The 16,632-nt window shown below is 45.9% G+C and overlaps 1 protein-coding gene across 1 annotated transcript in view; it reads right to left on the reverse strand.

The window, feature by feature from the left end:
- Positions 1-230: 230 nt before the first annotated feature.
- The window catches only part of arhgap20b (Rho GTPase activating protein 20b), a 77,829-nt gene continuing 61,427 nt past the window's right edge, over positions 231-16,632 (reverse strand). Inside the window, exons 12-16 of the mRNA XM_063202151.1 lie at positions 11,030-11,175; positions 10,266-10,467; positions 7,081-7,192; positions 5,332-6,148; positions 231-4,802 (exon numbers count right to left, since the gene is read on the reverse strand). Coding sequence (XP_063058221.1) covers positions 3,434-4,802; positions 5,332-6,148; positions 7,081-7,192; positions 10,266-10,467; positions 11,030-11,175 — 2,646 coding nt within the window. The 3' untranslated portion in view covers positions 231-3,433. The remainder of the gene's footprint in view (positions 4,803-5,331; positions 6,149-7,080; positions 7,193-10,265; positions 10,468-11,029; positions 11,176-16,632) is intronic.

Consider the following 16,632-nt stretch of genomic DNA (forward strand, 5'->3'; position numbering starts at 1 on the left):
TCAGAGTGAAAGGCAGAGTAGAACACACCGGCCGAAACTAAGCAGAAAGACCGTGTCCGTCTCGCGTCCGTTCCGTTCGGCTTTGGTATGTCTGACGCCTTACTAGACTCCATTTCCGTTATGGAATTGCTTCTCATTTCCTTTATCGCTGCCTCTAATTTCTGTCATTCTTTCCACAAAGAGAAAATACACAGATCACAGAGACAGTTTCATTTTTATTTTTCCTTCATTTTATTGCATTGTTCTGTGTGTTATTCATCACTTCTTTTATGGAGTTGCTGACAGAAGAGTAATTGTATGGGATTCTTTGCCCAAGAAGTACATGGGAGTACTGTACTTGAAACTTGTGAAATAAATAATTACATTTAATGGCATCGTGAAATTTCATTATGAATGCAAATGGATGTAGAAAGGAAAATCCATCTGATGGTGTAGTCTTGTGGTATGTTTCATGGGAATGACTAAGAATATGTTCACTTTTCATCATGTTGTTCTTTTTTTGGTCTTAGCCCATTTATTTACTGATGTAACAGTGCACTCAAAATACATATTGGTCTTGATGGGTGAATTAACATCTGCATAACTCAGGCGACCCGGGTTCGATTCTGGCTCGGGTTATGTGCCAATCATTCCCTGTCTCTCTCTCTTGTCCTATCCTTTGCTATACTGTCCAAATAAAGATTTGAAAACCGCCCAAAAATACTTAAAAAAAACATTCCTACTTCCTTATATATTACATTACATTACATTTGGCAGACGCATTATAACCAAAGCGACTTACAAACGAGGACATAATCATAGCCAGCATCACTCGCAGATACAAAGTGCACAAGAAATATACAGAACAACAAGTGCAGATGCAAAGAAGGGTTAGTTAGTTTTTTTTAAAGTAGAGTAGAGTACACACACACATACAGTACACATCATGTCAAGAGTCTGGCCTGGGGCTAGGGCAGCTCAAGCATTAGTGTAGTAGATAGTCACGAAAGTGGAGAGTCTTTACTTGCTTCTTGAAGGCTGCAAGAGATATCTTGCTGCCTCTGGGAGACCGTTCCACCACTTGGGAACAACAACAGAGAACAGTCTTGACTAGGAGTACCTAGAGCAGATGGCAGAGCCAGACGTCATGTGCTGGAGGAACGCAGTTCTCTTCCAACAACATAAGTTGCTGGAAAATAAGTTGCACTTCAGATAAACTGGGGCCGTTCCTGCGAAGGCCTTTTGCTTGATCCTGTCATCGATCGGTAGCCAGTGTAACTCAATGAATAGAGGAGCAACATGGGTCCTATACAAAAAAAGTCCAGGTTGAAAGAGTTGTATTTCACTATTCAATAACTGACAACCTATAACCTATAAGATTCAAAGAAAATTCTTCTTCCCCCTGTATGTGAAGGACACAGTTATTAAAATTATGGAATGGCTGTTTGGAAGCATGTTTCGCCTTCCTACTTCAAACTTGGCCATGACTTTTTCATTGTACAGTCTTACGTAAAGCAAAGGTTAATCAAAGAGGTTGCTGTGTGAGTGTGTGGAGCATAACTGGTAGAAACTCGTCCAAAAACATGGGCTCACATTCTAAGTAGGATACATGTATGTTTTCAATTATGTAACACCACAAACGGTACCTCTACTAAGGTTTCAACTGCTCTAAGAGAAAATTCCCTGCGTTTTTGTCAAACAAACCAAGTGAAAATTTTAAAAAAATATCACATGCAAATTATTCACAAACGTGCATTTCTTTTTAAAAACTGGTAAAACTGAAGGTTGGGTACATAAAAAAAAAAAAAAAACTTTTACATAATGTTTACACATCAATGGAGTTTTAGGAATCTCCTCTTAAAACTCTGGTTTAAAAAATAGTCCTTGTGGAGATACACCGCATCTCTCACAATGTTTTTTATTTTTATCCAGCGGCCGTGTTTATATGTAATCAGATACAAAACAATCTGTATTAAAAATATGCATATGCGTAATTAAGGCCAAAATTTGACTCTCTTGTTGGCTGATTCATTCAGGGGGAGAGGCATCGGATGTGAAGGAGCAGAGGTCTTGCTTTTGCCACGGCAATGTACAATGCACTGTAAAAATGTCAAAGAACCTTTAGTTGGAACCTAAAAGTGCTCTGAAGGCTCTTCAAAAGGCATTTGTCCACATACAAACGGGCTGTGCCATGTCGTGTGGAGCTGAGTGGTGCTGAGTGGCACTGTCAAACCAGCCCAGTTTGTGTTTCCATTACAAACGCTGAGTGTGGTTGAACTTACGTCTTTGTCATTGTCACGTAGCCTTACTTTACATAGGCGGACAGATATCTCAGCTATTGAAGTAGGCTATGAATAGTTTCAACGGCATCATATTTGGATACTACCATGTTGATTTCTGCCTTCAATTTTCATATCACAGTGTCACACTAAAGAGTATTCCAAGAGAGTTGATCTGGTGGCCGCCATGATTATTTTTTGATTCACTGGTGAGGATGAGCTGACGCGGATTCTGTGTAATAAGCTGCGAAAGACCCGCTCAGCTCGCCGGCCTGCTGGTTTTTGTGCTGAGTTGAGCTCTGTCGTACTCAATCAAAAAGCAAAAAGTGGCTCCCGAGTTGTGCTGTGTCAAGCTGTACCGGGTAGAAAACGGGCCGCGGGAAAGAGCCTAAAGGAACCTTAGGGTTCTTGGGCTCTCTGAGATTATTGGGGTCCTTCTAAGAACAAATTTGTCTTATTTAGGTTCCTCAGAGGAATTCACAATGGGAAAGTGAAGGTTCTTGGAAATTCAGATTTTTACAGTGTACAGCACAGGTGGGCAAACTCAGGCCCGGGGGCCACATGTGGCTCGCAAATCTATTTCATCTGGCGCACAGAGCCTCTACGAGAAAAACAACTTCTGACAATCTCGCCCAACATTATTAAAAATGGCTACCCAAGACAGAAGTATTTCCTGTCTGAGATTAACCAAGTCCATACAGTAGGCTACTGTAAGCTTGTTCATCTAAATACATTTCATCACAATGTGCAGGAATGAAATAACCAGGTGATGTCAGCGTGCATTATTTTGTCCCTATTGACATGTTTGGCAAGTTGCCTGCGACATCTAGAACCTCCGGTCAAAATTTTAAACCCGATGTGACCCCTATTCTCCATCCAATGTGGCCCTTGTTCCAAAATTATTGCCCACGCCCACAACCCAATACCCTTGTATTGGTCCAAAATAATTGCACACCGCTGTTCAAAATCCAAAGTGGTCCTTGGGCCAAAATAATTGCCCACTCCTGTTAAACACCTAATGTGGTCCTGTGGCCAAAATAACTAACCCCCCCGCACTCACTTTAACACCACAACTGTCATTTGACAACTTGTCAAATGAATAGGGCCTAAGAGTTATTTCATCAGGCTACACAAACAATATCACAACAAAACAACCCCCCTCCGGGTATTCAGTGTTAATCAGCAGGTCCCTCAACGCTGATGCCCTCCGTCGGGCAGCGATGGGGGTCCCTCCTCTGCCACTGTAATCTGTTCATCAGTAGCTCTTTCTCCACGGCCGCCGACTGAGCATTGGCACTATTCCCGCTGCCGTCCCTGTCCTGAGCCTCCCCGTGGCTGAAGTAATCTCGCACGGTGTTGCGCACCGCGGCGGGGAGCTTGATGCGGATAGTGTGGCGGATTCCGCTGGTGAAGTGGTGGTGATGGTGCTGTTGCCGCTGCTGAGGCGGCTGCTCTAGCTTGGCCGAACTCTGACAGACGTCAGAGTCTGTAGAGGGCTGCCCAGGACAGCTCTTGGCACCTGTGTAGTCTACGTCTACGTCTGCGCTGCCAATTAAGCATTGGTACTCATCTCCGGCCTGCACCGCTCCCTGCGTGCTCTCAGACCCATTGATGACTGCCGCGACCTCCGTGCCCCCGTGACAGGAGTGAAAGACATTGATGCCCCCCGGCAGGGTGATGCACGTATGTGTCGCGGTGGCGGTGGCGGTGGAGCTGCCGCGGGGGCTGTTGCGCTGCTGCGTGCCACCGTCGGCCGTGCCGCTAGTGGTGGTGGAGGAGGCGACGGGCACACGCGTGGAGACCGAGCGGAGCACCAGCGGGGCGCTCTGACCGTAGAAGACGGTCTGCGGGACGTGCACTTGCACCGTGCGGCTGGCGGCGGCGGCGGGATTGGCTGGCGCCGGGTTCATGTCCGCCACATCGGCGTCCCATCCAGCCCCAGCGTCAACCCCAGCCCCCGGCAGCGGCGGCAGCGGCCGAGTGACAGGAGATGGATCCTTCACCGTCACAGTGGCGGACGAGGCATAGAATGTGATTTTAGTCCTCTGTACGCTTTCCACCTCGGGCGGCAAGCTGGGACAGGCCTGTGGTGGTGGTGGTGTTGGCGTAGGTGTGGACAGAGAGGCAGTTGGGCTGCTCAGGATGATGTGAGCCACCGAAGTCTCTCTGGGTCGACCTTGAACTCGACCCTGACCCTGACCTTGAACTTGACCTTGACCGTGGTGACTGAGGGGTGTGATGGTGCCGTGGTGCTGGCCACCTGCCCCCTCCGTCCCCTGAATTATAAATGACACTTGCTCCCCATCCCCATCGTCGTACGGAGCGGCGCCGGCTTGAACTGGCTGGACTGTCATTCTCACATCAGGCAGGTGGGAGCCGACAGACCCTGTGTGGGGGTGGTGGTGAGGAGGAGTGAGAGGAGGCTCCATCATCAGGGCACTCTCCGCTCTCTCCACTCTCTCGATCCTCACTTGCTCTTCATCCTCCTCCTCTTCCTCCTCTTCCTCCTCCTCCTCGCACCTCTCTTCCTCCTCCTCCTCACACCTAGTAATAATAATAATGGATAAACACAAATGTCATTAAAATAAGTGCCAATGCCTGAGGGCATCAAACACCACAATCAAGAAGCAAAATATAAAACAAACATCGATCAAAATATATGTACAGTATATGAATGATATGTCAATGTCTCTAACTGGCTGTAGAGTTGGTGACTATAATAATCAATCACATCATGTATTCAGATGACTCATCTGTAGTCCATGTAGTTGTACGGCTGGTCTGCAACAGTTACTGAGAATATATTCACAGTATAGAGAAGAGTTCGACAAAAAAACTGTATTTTCAATGGAGACTGTAGATAAATAACCCTGCAAATTAATCACAGGTAGGTGAAATTTGTAAAGCTATTTTAGTTTGCCACTTTGTAAAGCTATATAAAGTGTGCCACTTTTGGTGCGGTTCTGATTTCAACAGAAAGCTGCCTCCAGCCTTTGACAGCATTATGGCTAAATGCCAATTCATCCTGTCTGGTCAATCATCAGTCACCTCGTCCGCAACATTTAACGCCCACCTGCTGTGCTTGCGCCGCTCCTGGGGGAAGGTCATGCTCCAGTCCGCCGGCCACTTCCTGGGCACATCGGGGGTCAGAGGTCGCAGCCGGGCCGACGAGCCAAAGAGGAAAGGGCGGGCCAGGGAGGGGCTGCTGTCGTCATTGGGGCTGGAGAGCGTCTCCGACGACGACACGGTGAGTGACAGGGCGCTGTCCAATGAGCTGAGGGAGGAGGCGGCGGTGGAGGGCAGGCTGGAGGGGGGGAGCAGGTGGCCGGTGTGCCTGAAGCGTGGTGCCGTCTGTGGGGACCGCCACAGGGCATAGCGCCCCTTCCCCGCCCCACTACTACCACCACCACCACCTCCACCACCACCAGCAGCTCCAGGCCTCGGGCTGCTGGTACTGTCTGCCATCGTCGACATCCACCACGACTTCCACTTGGCCTGCTGAGCGCCGCGACGAGCCTGTGTGTTAGGGCTCTGCGATTGGCTGAAGGAGGAGGCGCCCGTCACGGCCGCGTCGCAGCTGGATTGGCGGGCCACGGAGGTGTGGGGGGGCGGGACGGGGCAGACGGTGGGCTCGGAGGCGCAGCGGTCACGCGAGGACCAGAAGTCACCCATCATGGCAGCCGGCAGGGAGCAGACGGAGACGCTAGAGGCCGAGACAGACGGGATGAGAATGCCACCACCGCCACTACTGCCACAGCCGTCTTCCCGCAGCGCCAGGGCCGCCAGCGGGATGAGGAAGGGGTCGGGCACCAGGAGAGAAGCAGGGGCGGGCGAGGGCACACTAGGAGCCTTCCAGTTGGGATGCAGGTACGTCTCGGTCTCTGCTGCTACTGCAAGGTAATGGGAGAGGATCAGACTCTGTTGTACTGGAGTGAAGAGTCTGCACACTCAAAATCTTTCATCCATCCATCCTTCTGCCTATGCATGGTGGGTATAGAATAGCCTGATTATCATCGACTTTCGAGACTTGGACTGACCAAGAGCATAGCAATCAACATTTCCCAAACGGCATTTCCCAAACGGCCCCCCTTGGTTTGCTAATGGTTGTTTGCTTCCAAACAAAGTGGGAGGAGTTCCCGATTTTTCAGAAAGAACTTGCATTGCTCTTGACCTGACTAGTAGCAACGCTAAAGGCGTCACTAGGAGGGCACGGCCTGGCTAGGTATAGAAGCAAGTCTGCTTGATTCTGATCCTCCAATTTCAGGGCAATCTTTACAGTAATAGAAGGTAACTGCTGAACTATTTTCCTCGCCAGGGCCACAGGCTGTAGGCATTCCAATTGAAATGGAATGGAATGGCTTTATTTCTCAAATCTTCAGAGGTACTAGACATACTGTACAAAGCATTTGAGATTGAAGACCTGCCAAAATACGATTTTATTTATTTATTCTATTACTGTAAAAATTACACTGAAATTGGAGGATCAGAATCAGCCAGACTTGCTTCTATATCCACCGTGCATAGGCAGAAGGATGTGCGTAATTTATGCATAGTTCTTCTCACTAGCACATGTGTGCGCGCGCACACACACAAGCATATGTGCAGACACAACTTCAAGGGTCACACAGCCCACTCCCATAAACACTCAGCATAACAAAACACTGCAAATACCAATATGAAGGAGGCAAGGAAGTGTTTCCCGTTTTGGCCTTCTCATTCGTTCATCAGGAGACTGACACAATACATGCTGTATACATAGTTGGAGAGCCTGTGGTAAACTGAGGGGATTTAACGCTTGGGCAATTCCCTGATGGAGACTCACCAGACGCTGCATGCTCATCTCTCACAGCCTTCCACTGCATCAAGAGCCCTCCTACGTCCTCACCAAAAATGGAGGGAGTGTTCTCAATGAGAAGCTGAATGAGTTCAGCCACCTGCCATGAGGAGAGGAGAGGAAAGGAGAGGAGAGGAGAGGAGAGGAGAGGAGAGGAGAGGAGAGGAGAGGAGAGGAGAGGAGAGCAAGGAAGGCGAGGAGAGGAGAGGAGAGGAGAGGACAGGACAGGACAGGAGAGGAGAGGAGAGGAGAGGAGAGGAGAGCAGAGCAGAGGAGAGGAGAGAAGAGAAGAGGAGAGGAGAGGAAAGGGGAGGAGAGGAGAGGAGAGGAGAGGGGAGGAGAGGAGAAGAGAGGAGAGGAGAGGAGATGAGAGGAGAGGAGAGCAAGGAAGGCGAGGAGAGGAGAGGAGAGGAGAGGAGAGGAGAGGAGAGGAGAGGAGAGGAGAGGAGAGGAGAGGAGAGGAGAGGAGAGGAGAGGAGATGAGAGGAGAGGAGAGCAAGGAAGGCGAGGAGAGGAGATGAGAGCAAGGAAGGCGAGGAGAGGAGAGGAAGGGGAGGAGAGGAGAGGAGAGGAGATGAGATGAGAGGAGAGGAGAGCAAGGAAGGCGAGGAGAGGAGATGAGAGCAAGGAAGGGGAAGGAGAAGAGAGATGAAGACGGAGTGTGCAAGTGAGAGGAAGCATGTGTGACAGAGAGAGAGAATGCGCGTGTGTGCGTGCGTGCGTGCTTGTGTGTGTGTGAAAGAGAGAGATAGAGAGAGAGTGTGAAGAGGTAGAGACACAGAGAGAGAGAGAGAGGGAGGGGGAGAGACTGGCAGGTTAGCAAGGGGAAAATGGGCAATAATGACTGTGTGCTACGGAGCTAAACAAGCCATGAATTGTCTGGTGCTGGATAAAACAACACATAAATCCTCTCCATTCAAATCCCCCTACCGAGAGCACAATAACAGGCAGTACAGTCCTCCTTTGGTCACATCGAGATGCACAACGGCTTGTTTGACAAATTGTTTGCATCTCCCCTCCAAGTGTTGTTGACGACCATCCCTTTGTGTGTGTGTGTGTGTGACACTTGTAACTGTAGTAACCAGTGGCTATGGAAACTTTTCTCAACCCCGCCCCATTCCCACCACACACACGTCTGTCCAACACCTACAGTACCCACCAGCGTTCCCAGATGTATGATCTTCTAACAAGCATGATGTACGATCATTTCAGAGTTGTCATTCAGTTCATTTAGATGCCTTAAAACAAGAAGGGCATTTTACGATAATTTCCTCACGATAGTTTTGAGGTTTTTGTAAGATAATTCAGCTTTTTCCATCTGGCAACACTGGTACCCACATAGCCATCAGCACCAACAGCAAATGTCCCCGTTCATACTGATCAGGGGTGCCGACAGGTGGGGGGACAAAGCGGACAGTTGTCCCGGGTCCAGGGAGAGATGGGGCCCAGAGTTGGTTCCTCATTACATTGCATCTATTGGACAGATGGGACCTCTCAGATGACTTTGTCCCGGGCCTGGCCAAAGCTGTCAGCGGCCCTGATACTGATTGACATTGCCAGGAACTTAATCCGTTAAGACACAACATTTGCTGTTACCAGAAGTAGTAGTTCATACACTGCGCTCTTCCGTGTGGTGCGTCTCCAGTTGAATAACTTGGAAGGTGAAAAAATGGATCGCACTCGGGTTCTTCTTTTCTTCTTTTTTATTTTTTTATTTACATAGCAGCAGAAGTGTAGACAAACGTTTCGGCTGTTGCCTTCGTCAGTGTCTCCTGTTACCAGAATGGCAATGACCAAGTTGTAGTGCATTACTAAAGGCCCTCTGTTATGTCATAGTATTGTACTACTATGGTGGTTCACTTTTCAGTGACTATTACAGCGTGGCACTGGAAGTACGGCGTGTTGACCCCAGGAACCCAAGGCCAGGTCTACAGTTCCTGTTGCGTTCATACTGTGGGCCAACTTATTTTTTTAATTAGAATGGTAGCTGTGGTAATCCTGATTTGTTCATTCATTCTAGAGATGCACCGGATCCGGTTCTCGTTTTTCACAGGATCCGGGTCCGGCAGGATCTTAAGCAGTGGATCCGGTACCTAAAAAGCAGGGTCTTGTGCATCTCTAGCCTACGCCTTTCAGTCAGTCTTTCACAACCCCAAACACTGCATGGAGTGAAAGCCCTTTGGAAGCGGCCGTTGCAGGCAGTGTGGCAACAAGCCAATGAGTCTAAAAAATTGTTTGAGCCAACGTAATAAAAAGGGCCCACGTGTGCATGTAGACTATATGTTGCAACCCTTTTGTAGGATCCAGTGTACGGTTCCGGATCCGGCAGGATCTTAAGCAGTGGATCTGGTATCCGGCAGGATCCTAAAAATCAGGACCTCTCTAATTCATTCTGAAATGATTCGGACTTTCACAAGCATCAGATGAGCATGAGTAAACTGGAATGCCTCCGCGTGTAGTTTGGCGAAGCATGGCCAGATGGCGTAAGTCAGGTTAGCCTGTTTCCACTTATGTCTCTAAATGGTAGGAGAGAAAATTCTGTCACAGAAGTGGTATAAAAGTGATGAAAGCCCCACGACTGACCCTTAGTGCACTTTGGGGGGGAATGGTGACATGAAAAAGCAAAAAATGTAGCACCTTGGGGAGAGCTAGCATGAAGGTCCCTCCAGAAAAAAAATATGAAGAAAAAAAATCTTTCATGACAGAATCCTTTTCGAAGTGGAACCTGAACAAAACCTGAACAGCCACTGAAATAAAAAGCTGCTTTCTGAAAAAAGAGAATTCAGTTATATAAACCTCCTAAAGAGCAATATAGCATCGACCCACTTCAAGGATCTGTCCACTGTCACTGTGCATGGCAGACTATGGCAGAAGAAGAACACATCGCCCTGGAGTCGTTTATATAATGTCTTCTGCGAGTAACGAGTGTATGTTCAAGGGCTTTGTTGAGCGTGTTTAACTGTGGGAGTGATGGATTGTTTGCAAGGACGGTGGTTGGCCGCAGGGCCGCTGACAGCTTTGGCTGGGCCCAGGACAAAGTCATCTGAAAGGGCCCCCCACCCAATATTCATTCAATGTAATGAGGACCCAATTACGGGCCCCTCATCTCTTTGGGCCCGGGACAACTGACCCCTTTGTCCTTGTCAGCTTCCCTGGTTGGCCGGTGGACAAACCTTCTTCATGGCGGCGGCCTCGTCCTCATTGGAGGCGGAGGCGGAGGTGGGGGCGGGCGGTGAGAGCATGTTGGGGGCGATGCAGAGTGCCAGGTTGGAGGCCGTCATCTGGTTCTCCTCCGCGTGCTGATGGATGTGATGCAGCACCCAGAAGACGAAGCGCAGCAGAGTGGCGTTCTCCTCAGGGAGCTCCGACACCAAGCTGAGATTGGCACAGCACAGGCAGACAACACAACACATCACATGGCATGGCAGCAGGCAGGAGTGGAGAAAAGAGGCAGAAAAGGCAGAGAGAGAAAGAGAAAGAGATAGAGAGAGAGAGAGAGAGAGAGAGAGAGAGAGAGAGAGAGAGAGAGAGAGAGAGAGAGAGAGAGAGAGAGAGAGAGTGGGAGGGGGAGAGGGGGAGAGAGAGAGAGAGAGAGAGAGAGAGAGAGAGAGAGAGAGAGAGAGAGATAGAGAGAGAGAGACAGGGCAGACTCTTGATATGGTGTGTGTGTAAAAAAAAACCTAACCCTTCTCTGCATCTGCTTGTTGTTCTGTATATTTCCTGTGCACCTTGTATTTGCCAGTAATGTTGGCTATGATTATGTCCTCTTTTGAGAGTCGCTTTAGTTATAAAGCGTCTGCCAAACGCAATGTAAAGTAAAGTAATGTGGAACAAAGCTGTTGTTGAAGCGTGCTCGTCGCCATCTGATGGATCTGTACCTGCGGCCAGGTGGGAGCAATGTGAGTGATGTATGACTGTGATTGATGTGCCCGTTCACCTCGCCATGATGCCGTTCCTCTCATCCTCATCCTCCTCATCTTCATCCTCCTCGTCCTCCTCTGTCGCCACCATTTGTGCCGCTTCCATCCAACGCTCATAGAGATGAGAGCCCAAGGCGCTATCTGGCAGGCTTCGCAGGAAGTCCTATGGTCACACAAACCGGAAATAAACAAACAGACAAAGAAAACAAAAAACCTGAGACGAAATTGACGAGGGACAAGACAAATATCGGTTAAATGCAGCCTACACACCACGACAACTTGAGCCCTGCCCACACACACACACACACTGTAACAGTAATGATTCAACAAACACAATCCATTGCAGTAAGTGCACTCACAACACAGACAGCCTGCCTGGCTGCCGTCATCATAGTCATGTCTATGTTTGTGAAAAACAGACAAAGAAAACAAAAAACCCGGGAGGAAATTGAAGAGGGACAAGAGATTGGTTGAATGCGGCCTACACACCAATTAGAAGCAAAATAAAGGAGAGAAAAGGCTACTTTGGTTTAGCTGTGTGCAGGGAGCATTACAGGATAAGGACTTACTGCACATTACTTAGAGCTATTTACATGTTTCTGACGACAAAAGGAAAAAACCACTGCCTTTCGGCTATTTTCATTAGGTACAGAAAAGAAAAGAACTTTGCTGTGTTTCTTGGAAATTGTCATTACAGTTTTTCTCGATTGCTTCCACACAATTTCTGGTACTTCACACACAATTCTCGGAACATCTCACCCATTCCCAACTCCCTTAACCAATGTCACTGAACACTAAGCACAATTCTTTCTTTACACTCACATTTCAGTTTTAACCCTATCCAGACCGGGGGGCTAAAACCAACTTTGATGTCGTATAACTCCTGAATGACTTAAGCTAAAAGCTTGATGACTTTTCCTAAAATGAAGTTGGCTACGGAGTGATACCTAAAGATTAGGTGTATCATTTTTGTTGCTGCCATGGCAACGGTTTTCTGACAGGTACGTCTGACTAAAAATCACTGATCTAAGTCTCATCAGTGTACCCTCCTTATTGCATACTACTTATGTAGTTATTCCATTACATTAGCATAATGTTACCAAATATAATATTAGCTTAATTAATCATCATTATAAGTAAGCATTTTATGCTAATTTATGCTAATTTGATTACGTCATCGCATTTATAATCAAATAGCTACTTTTATCTTAACCAATGCACATTTCATCTCAATTGTATTTCTTCTTTCTATTTCTCACTGCTTGTGTGTCTTATGTAGATCATGCTCCGCAAATTTGGTAATAATGTACACTGTTGTTGATGGCTAACTGCTTGCGGTAATGTTATAAGAAACTGACGCCGCTTTGCCATATCTACAACATGATTTTGTCACGTACCTTTTCATATTTTTTGACATTTTCATTAACATCAGAACATTTGAAGTGGTCTGATGCACATAATAACTAAAATTGATGTGCATTACCCAAGTAAGATGGAAAATACTTTGGTGACATTTTGGGCAATAAAATTAGGAAATGACGTCATAATGGCGTCATAATACCAAATAACGACACCAAACTTATGTCAATCATAGATTTTTGGCTGAAGATCATCTCCTCCAAGTTTGGTGGTCATACGCCATTCGGTTCCAAAAGAGCCCCCTCCCCGGTCCCAGGAATGCCAAAAAAGCCCGGTCTGGATAGGGTTAAAACACACTCTTTTCAAACCACTACACACAATTATCTGGATTACACCCAAATTTCATGAAAAAAATCCCTGGTTGTCGCATTGAACACACTGTCATTCAAAATACTAAAATCAACTGCCATACTATGTTCACTTCCTCATCACATGGGCAAACTCTCTTCATACCGGTTTACAATCTGAAATCATCACCCCATAAGGACACACATTGCATGTGATATTGATGAAAACATGAGTGGATGCAGTGAGAAAACACATTTGTTTAGTTTTTGAACTCTAAAATATGTTGCAAGAGATCACTTTCATGTGGTTATCCAATATTTTACAGTAAATTATTGCAATTTCTTAAATGTCAGAAAAATATGTAAAATGTACACATATCTGTGTACTCCGAGTCTAAAAACAATATTTCAGTATTTTACTACAGAAAATACCCTCTTTAGTAAGTAGAACACTGAAGAAAATACGTTTCTACTGTGTGTCAAGTTGAGTATAGAGTTTTACCTTGTGCATATTAGTGTTCAATGGTTCACATAACAGTGTATTACAGTAAAATGACTGCTTGTGTGTGTCATTTGAGAACAAAATGACCTTTTTAGAAGAGAGTACATTGTTTTGAGACAAGACGTGCATTTTTCAGAGGTGGTGAAGAGTTTTGCCCGTTGTGTGTGAGGTTTGGAGATTTGTGTGTAGAGTTTAGAGAATTCGAGAACTGATTCCGAAAATTGTGTGTAAGCAATCGAAAAAAACTGTAATATTACGATTATGCAAATAACATAATAACATATTGTCTTGGTGTGTGGTTCCCATGGCTGCACTGTGGCAAAGAGGAAAGAGCTCAATGGGGTCATAAAGGCAGCAGAGAGCATCATTGGCTGCCCTCTTCCATCGTAGGAGGGCCTTTACAGCACCCACAGCCTAAAAAAGGCCAAGTGCATTCTGGGAGACAATTCACACCCAGGTCACAATCTGTTTGAACTGTTAGCATCTGGCAAGAGATACAGGTCCATGAAAACCAGGACAAACAGACTAAAAAACTGTTTCTACCCAGCGGTCATTACAGAACTGAATTATGCTTCAAAAGCATAGTTTTTATATATACCATTCTTTTTATTCGATTTTATTTTTTTATTTTATTTATTTTTGCTTCAACAAGGAATGCTCACAATGACAAATGAAAGGTATTGTATTGTATTGTATTGTATTGTATTGTATTGTAATGCTTCTAATGCAGCATTTGCACCCAAATACTCTATAGAGTCATCAGTTTTTTGGTTTTAAAAAAAAAAAACCTTTATTATTTTTGTGATAGGATAGTGAGAGACAGACATGAAATGAGTGTAGTACTATGGTTGTCAAGTCTAACGGTTATAGTGGTTCACCGGCAGAACGGCGTGCATGATGAGGCTACCTTCAAAATCTTTTTCACACTTACCGTGAGGAGAGAACTGTGAGTTACAGTATTTGCCTACTGCTTAAACACTATAGGCTGATGCTTAGACCAAAATAGCATATTGTTAAGTTATTGGTAACATAACTTTAACACAGTGTGCCGTACTTAAAACAAAAGTTCTGCTTAACACTGTTGTAGCAATTCAGCAACACACATTTTGCTTTATGCTACACACTTGCTCATGGTCACTGCACACTTTTTCCTTCATAAGACACTCCATTAAAACATGAACACTCCTCATATCATTGGGAAAACACATCTGCTAAAAAAACAAAACACACTGGATGTATGACAAGATTTAGGCACCAACAATAAAACACATGCTTTCAAAATTAACCACTATTCTACCAGTTACAAAGTTGCATTCTTTATATTACATTGCACTTTATTTTGCATTTATTTGTTTTACTTTGATTGCTTCTTTGCTAAATTCACACCTTCCTACACTCAAACAAAACAACAAATATAGCTGCAAGCAGCAATGCGGGGCCAAGCAGTAAACTTGCCAAAGTCGCCACGGCAACAGAAGGAACTGCAGCGCCCCTTTTGGCCCAAATCTCGCCAATGTTGGGGTGCATTCCTTGGAGGGGAAAATGGGGAGAGAGACGGGGAGGGTCGGCAAAGGACCTGGGCTGGGAATCAAACCTGGGTGAGCCGCATGATAGACGAGTGCCCTACCGGTTGGCCATGGCAGGGCCTGTGCTGCCCTTGATTTATATTGAGTAACACATTTCCATTTCCTCTCAAATTAGTCTATAAATATCAGTAATTATCAGTAATTTCTATACTTGAGAGGCTTGCTTTTAGCACAGCAATTATAATCCTCTGTGATCATTCTATTTAGTAAAATTGTTTATATGACATACAATATTATGGAAAAGAATCAGGAGCCTACTGAAAATAGATATGTCCTTGAAATCCTAAACATAAGAATCCTATAGGCTGCAATGCAATGTTGCCCAGCCTTTTGAGACTGTTCTGAGGAATTGGTGTACATAGAAGTAATGTGTGTGTGTGTGTGTGTGTGTGTGTGTGAGACAGAGGAACCGAGAGAACAACAATGGTCTCTCTCTCTCTCTCTCCCTCCCTCCTTCCCTCTCTCTCCCTCTCCCTCTCCCTCTGTCTGTGTGTGTGGGGTGGGGGGGTATGTGCAAGGGCTGGGGCAGTGGGGCTTTGGTTGACACTAGAGCAATAGCAGAACTACGCACACACCTAAGCTCTCGTCTCTTGTGTGTCCAGAGACCCCCTGCCGAGAATGGTGTCAGTGAACGTGCGCAGGTGCCGTTGGCAAAGGGGACAGAGACATGAGAAAAATCCCTCCATTCTTTCCACAATTTTGAATGGCTGCTGTGAGCTGATAATTTTCTCAATCGTTACGAAAATCCATACCTGGGTGCAACATAGTGTGAAGATGACCTGTGTACCAATATTTTGAAAATTGGGAGTACGGTTCAAAAGCTAAAGGCAAAAATGTAGCTAAAAGTTTGACCTGCTGGTGGCGCTACAGAGTTTGAGCTGGAGATCTGATTTTTTTTGTGGTAGGTCATGGGATGGACTACTATGTGTGTAGAAAATCCCAGCCTAATTCGACAAACGGTTGCTGAGATATGACCTCACTTCCTGTTTTGCCACTTTTACGACAATTTTGATTGGCTGTCACGGCTAAACAATAAAAGATATCCAATATTCCTTGAGACCCCATGTGTAGCTCAGTCCAGAGATACTATATACCGAGTTTCGGGCAAATTGGTCAAACATTGCGGGAAAAATAGCATTTTTATTGAATTTCACAAAATTCTAATTTGCGGGAAAACTATACACGCAGGGTACAATATCATCATCACTAGTTCTCGGATTTGTTCTGGGCCAAGGATTCCAGGAATACAAAGTTTTTGAAAATTGGACCAGCGATTCAAAAGTTACAAGCAGAAATGTACCTGCAACTTTGACCTGCTGGTGGCGCTAGAGCGTTGGGGCTGGGGTCCTATAAATCGCTGCGGGTAATGTTGATTCTGCCTCGAATATGTGTGCCAATTTTCATAACTTTCCTATGTAGGGTTCTATGGGCTGCCATAGACTTGCAGAGGGAGAAGAATTTTGACTGGAGTCAATGAGGGAACTAAAACACTAGGGGCCTTCGCCAGCTTCGCTGCTTGGCCCCTAACTAGCACAACGGTACTAAAGAGTAGAATATGGAGTATGGCATTGACTGACTCACGTTCTGTAAAACTACCCTGATGCCAGGAGTAACCTTTTGTCTTCATCATCACATGTTAGATATGAACATGATAGTTTGTAGAAATACACGTAATAGTGTAATTTTCAGAACACCACCAAGCAAACACTTGAGCAAAATGACTGAACACTTTTGATGACGTCATGTAGTCAGCTGCATATTGTGTTATATACTTTTGATGACGTCATGTAGTCAGCTGCATATTGTGTTTGGAAATGTATTGTACT

This window comes from Engraulis encrasicolus, chromosome 7 (assembly GCF_034702125.1).
Source record: "Engraulis encrasicolus isolate BLACKSEA-1 chromosome 7, IST_EnEncr_1.0, whole genome shotgun sequence".
NCBI classification, from domain to species: Eukaryota; Metazoa; Chordata; class Actinopteri; order Clupeiformes; family Engraulidae; genus Engraulis; species Engraulis encrasicolus.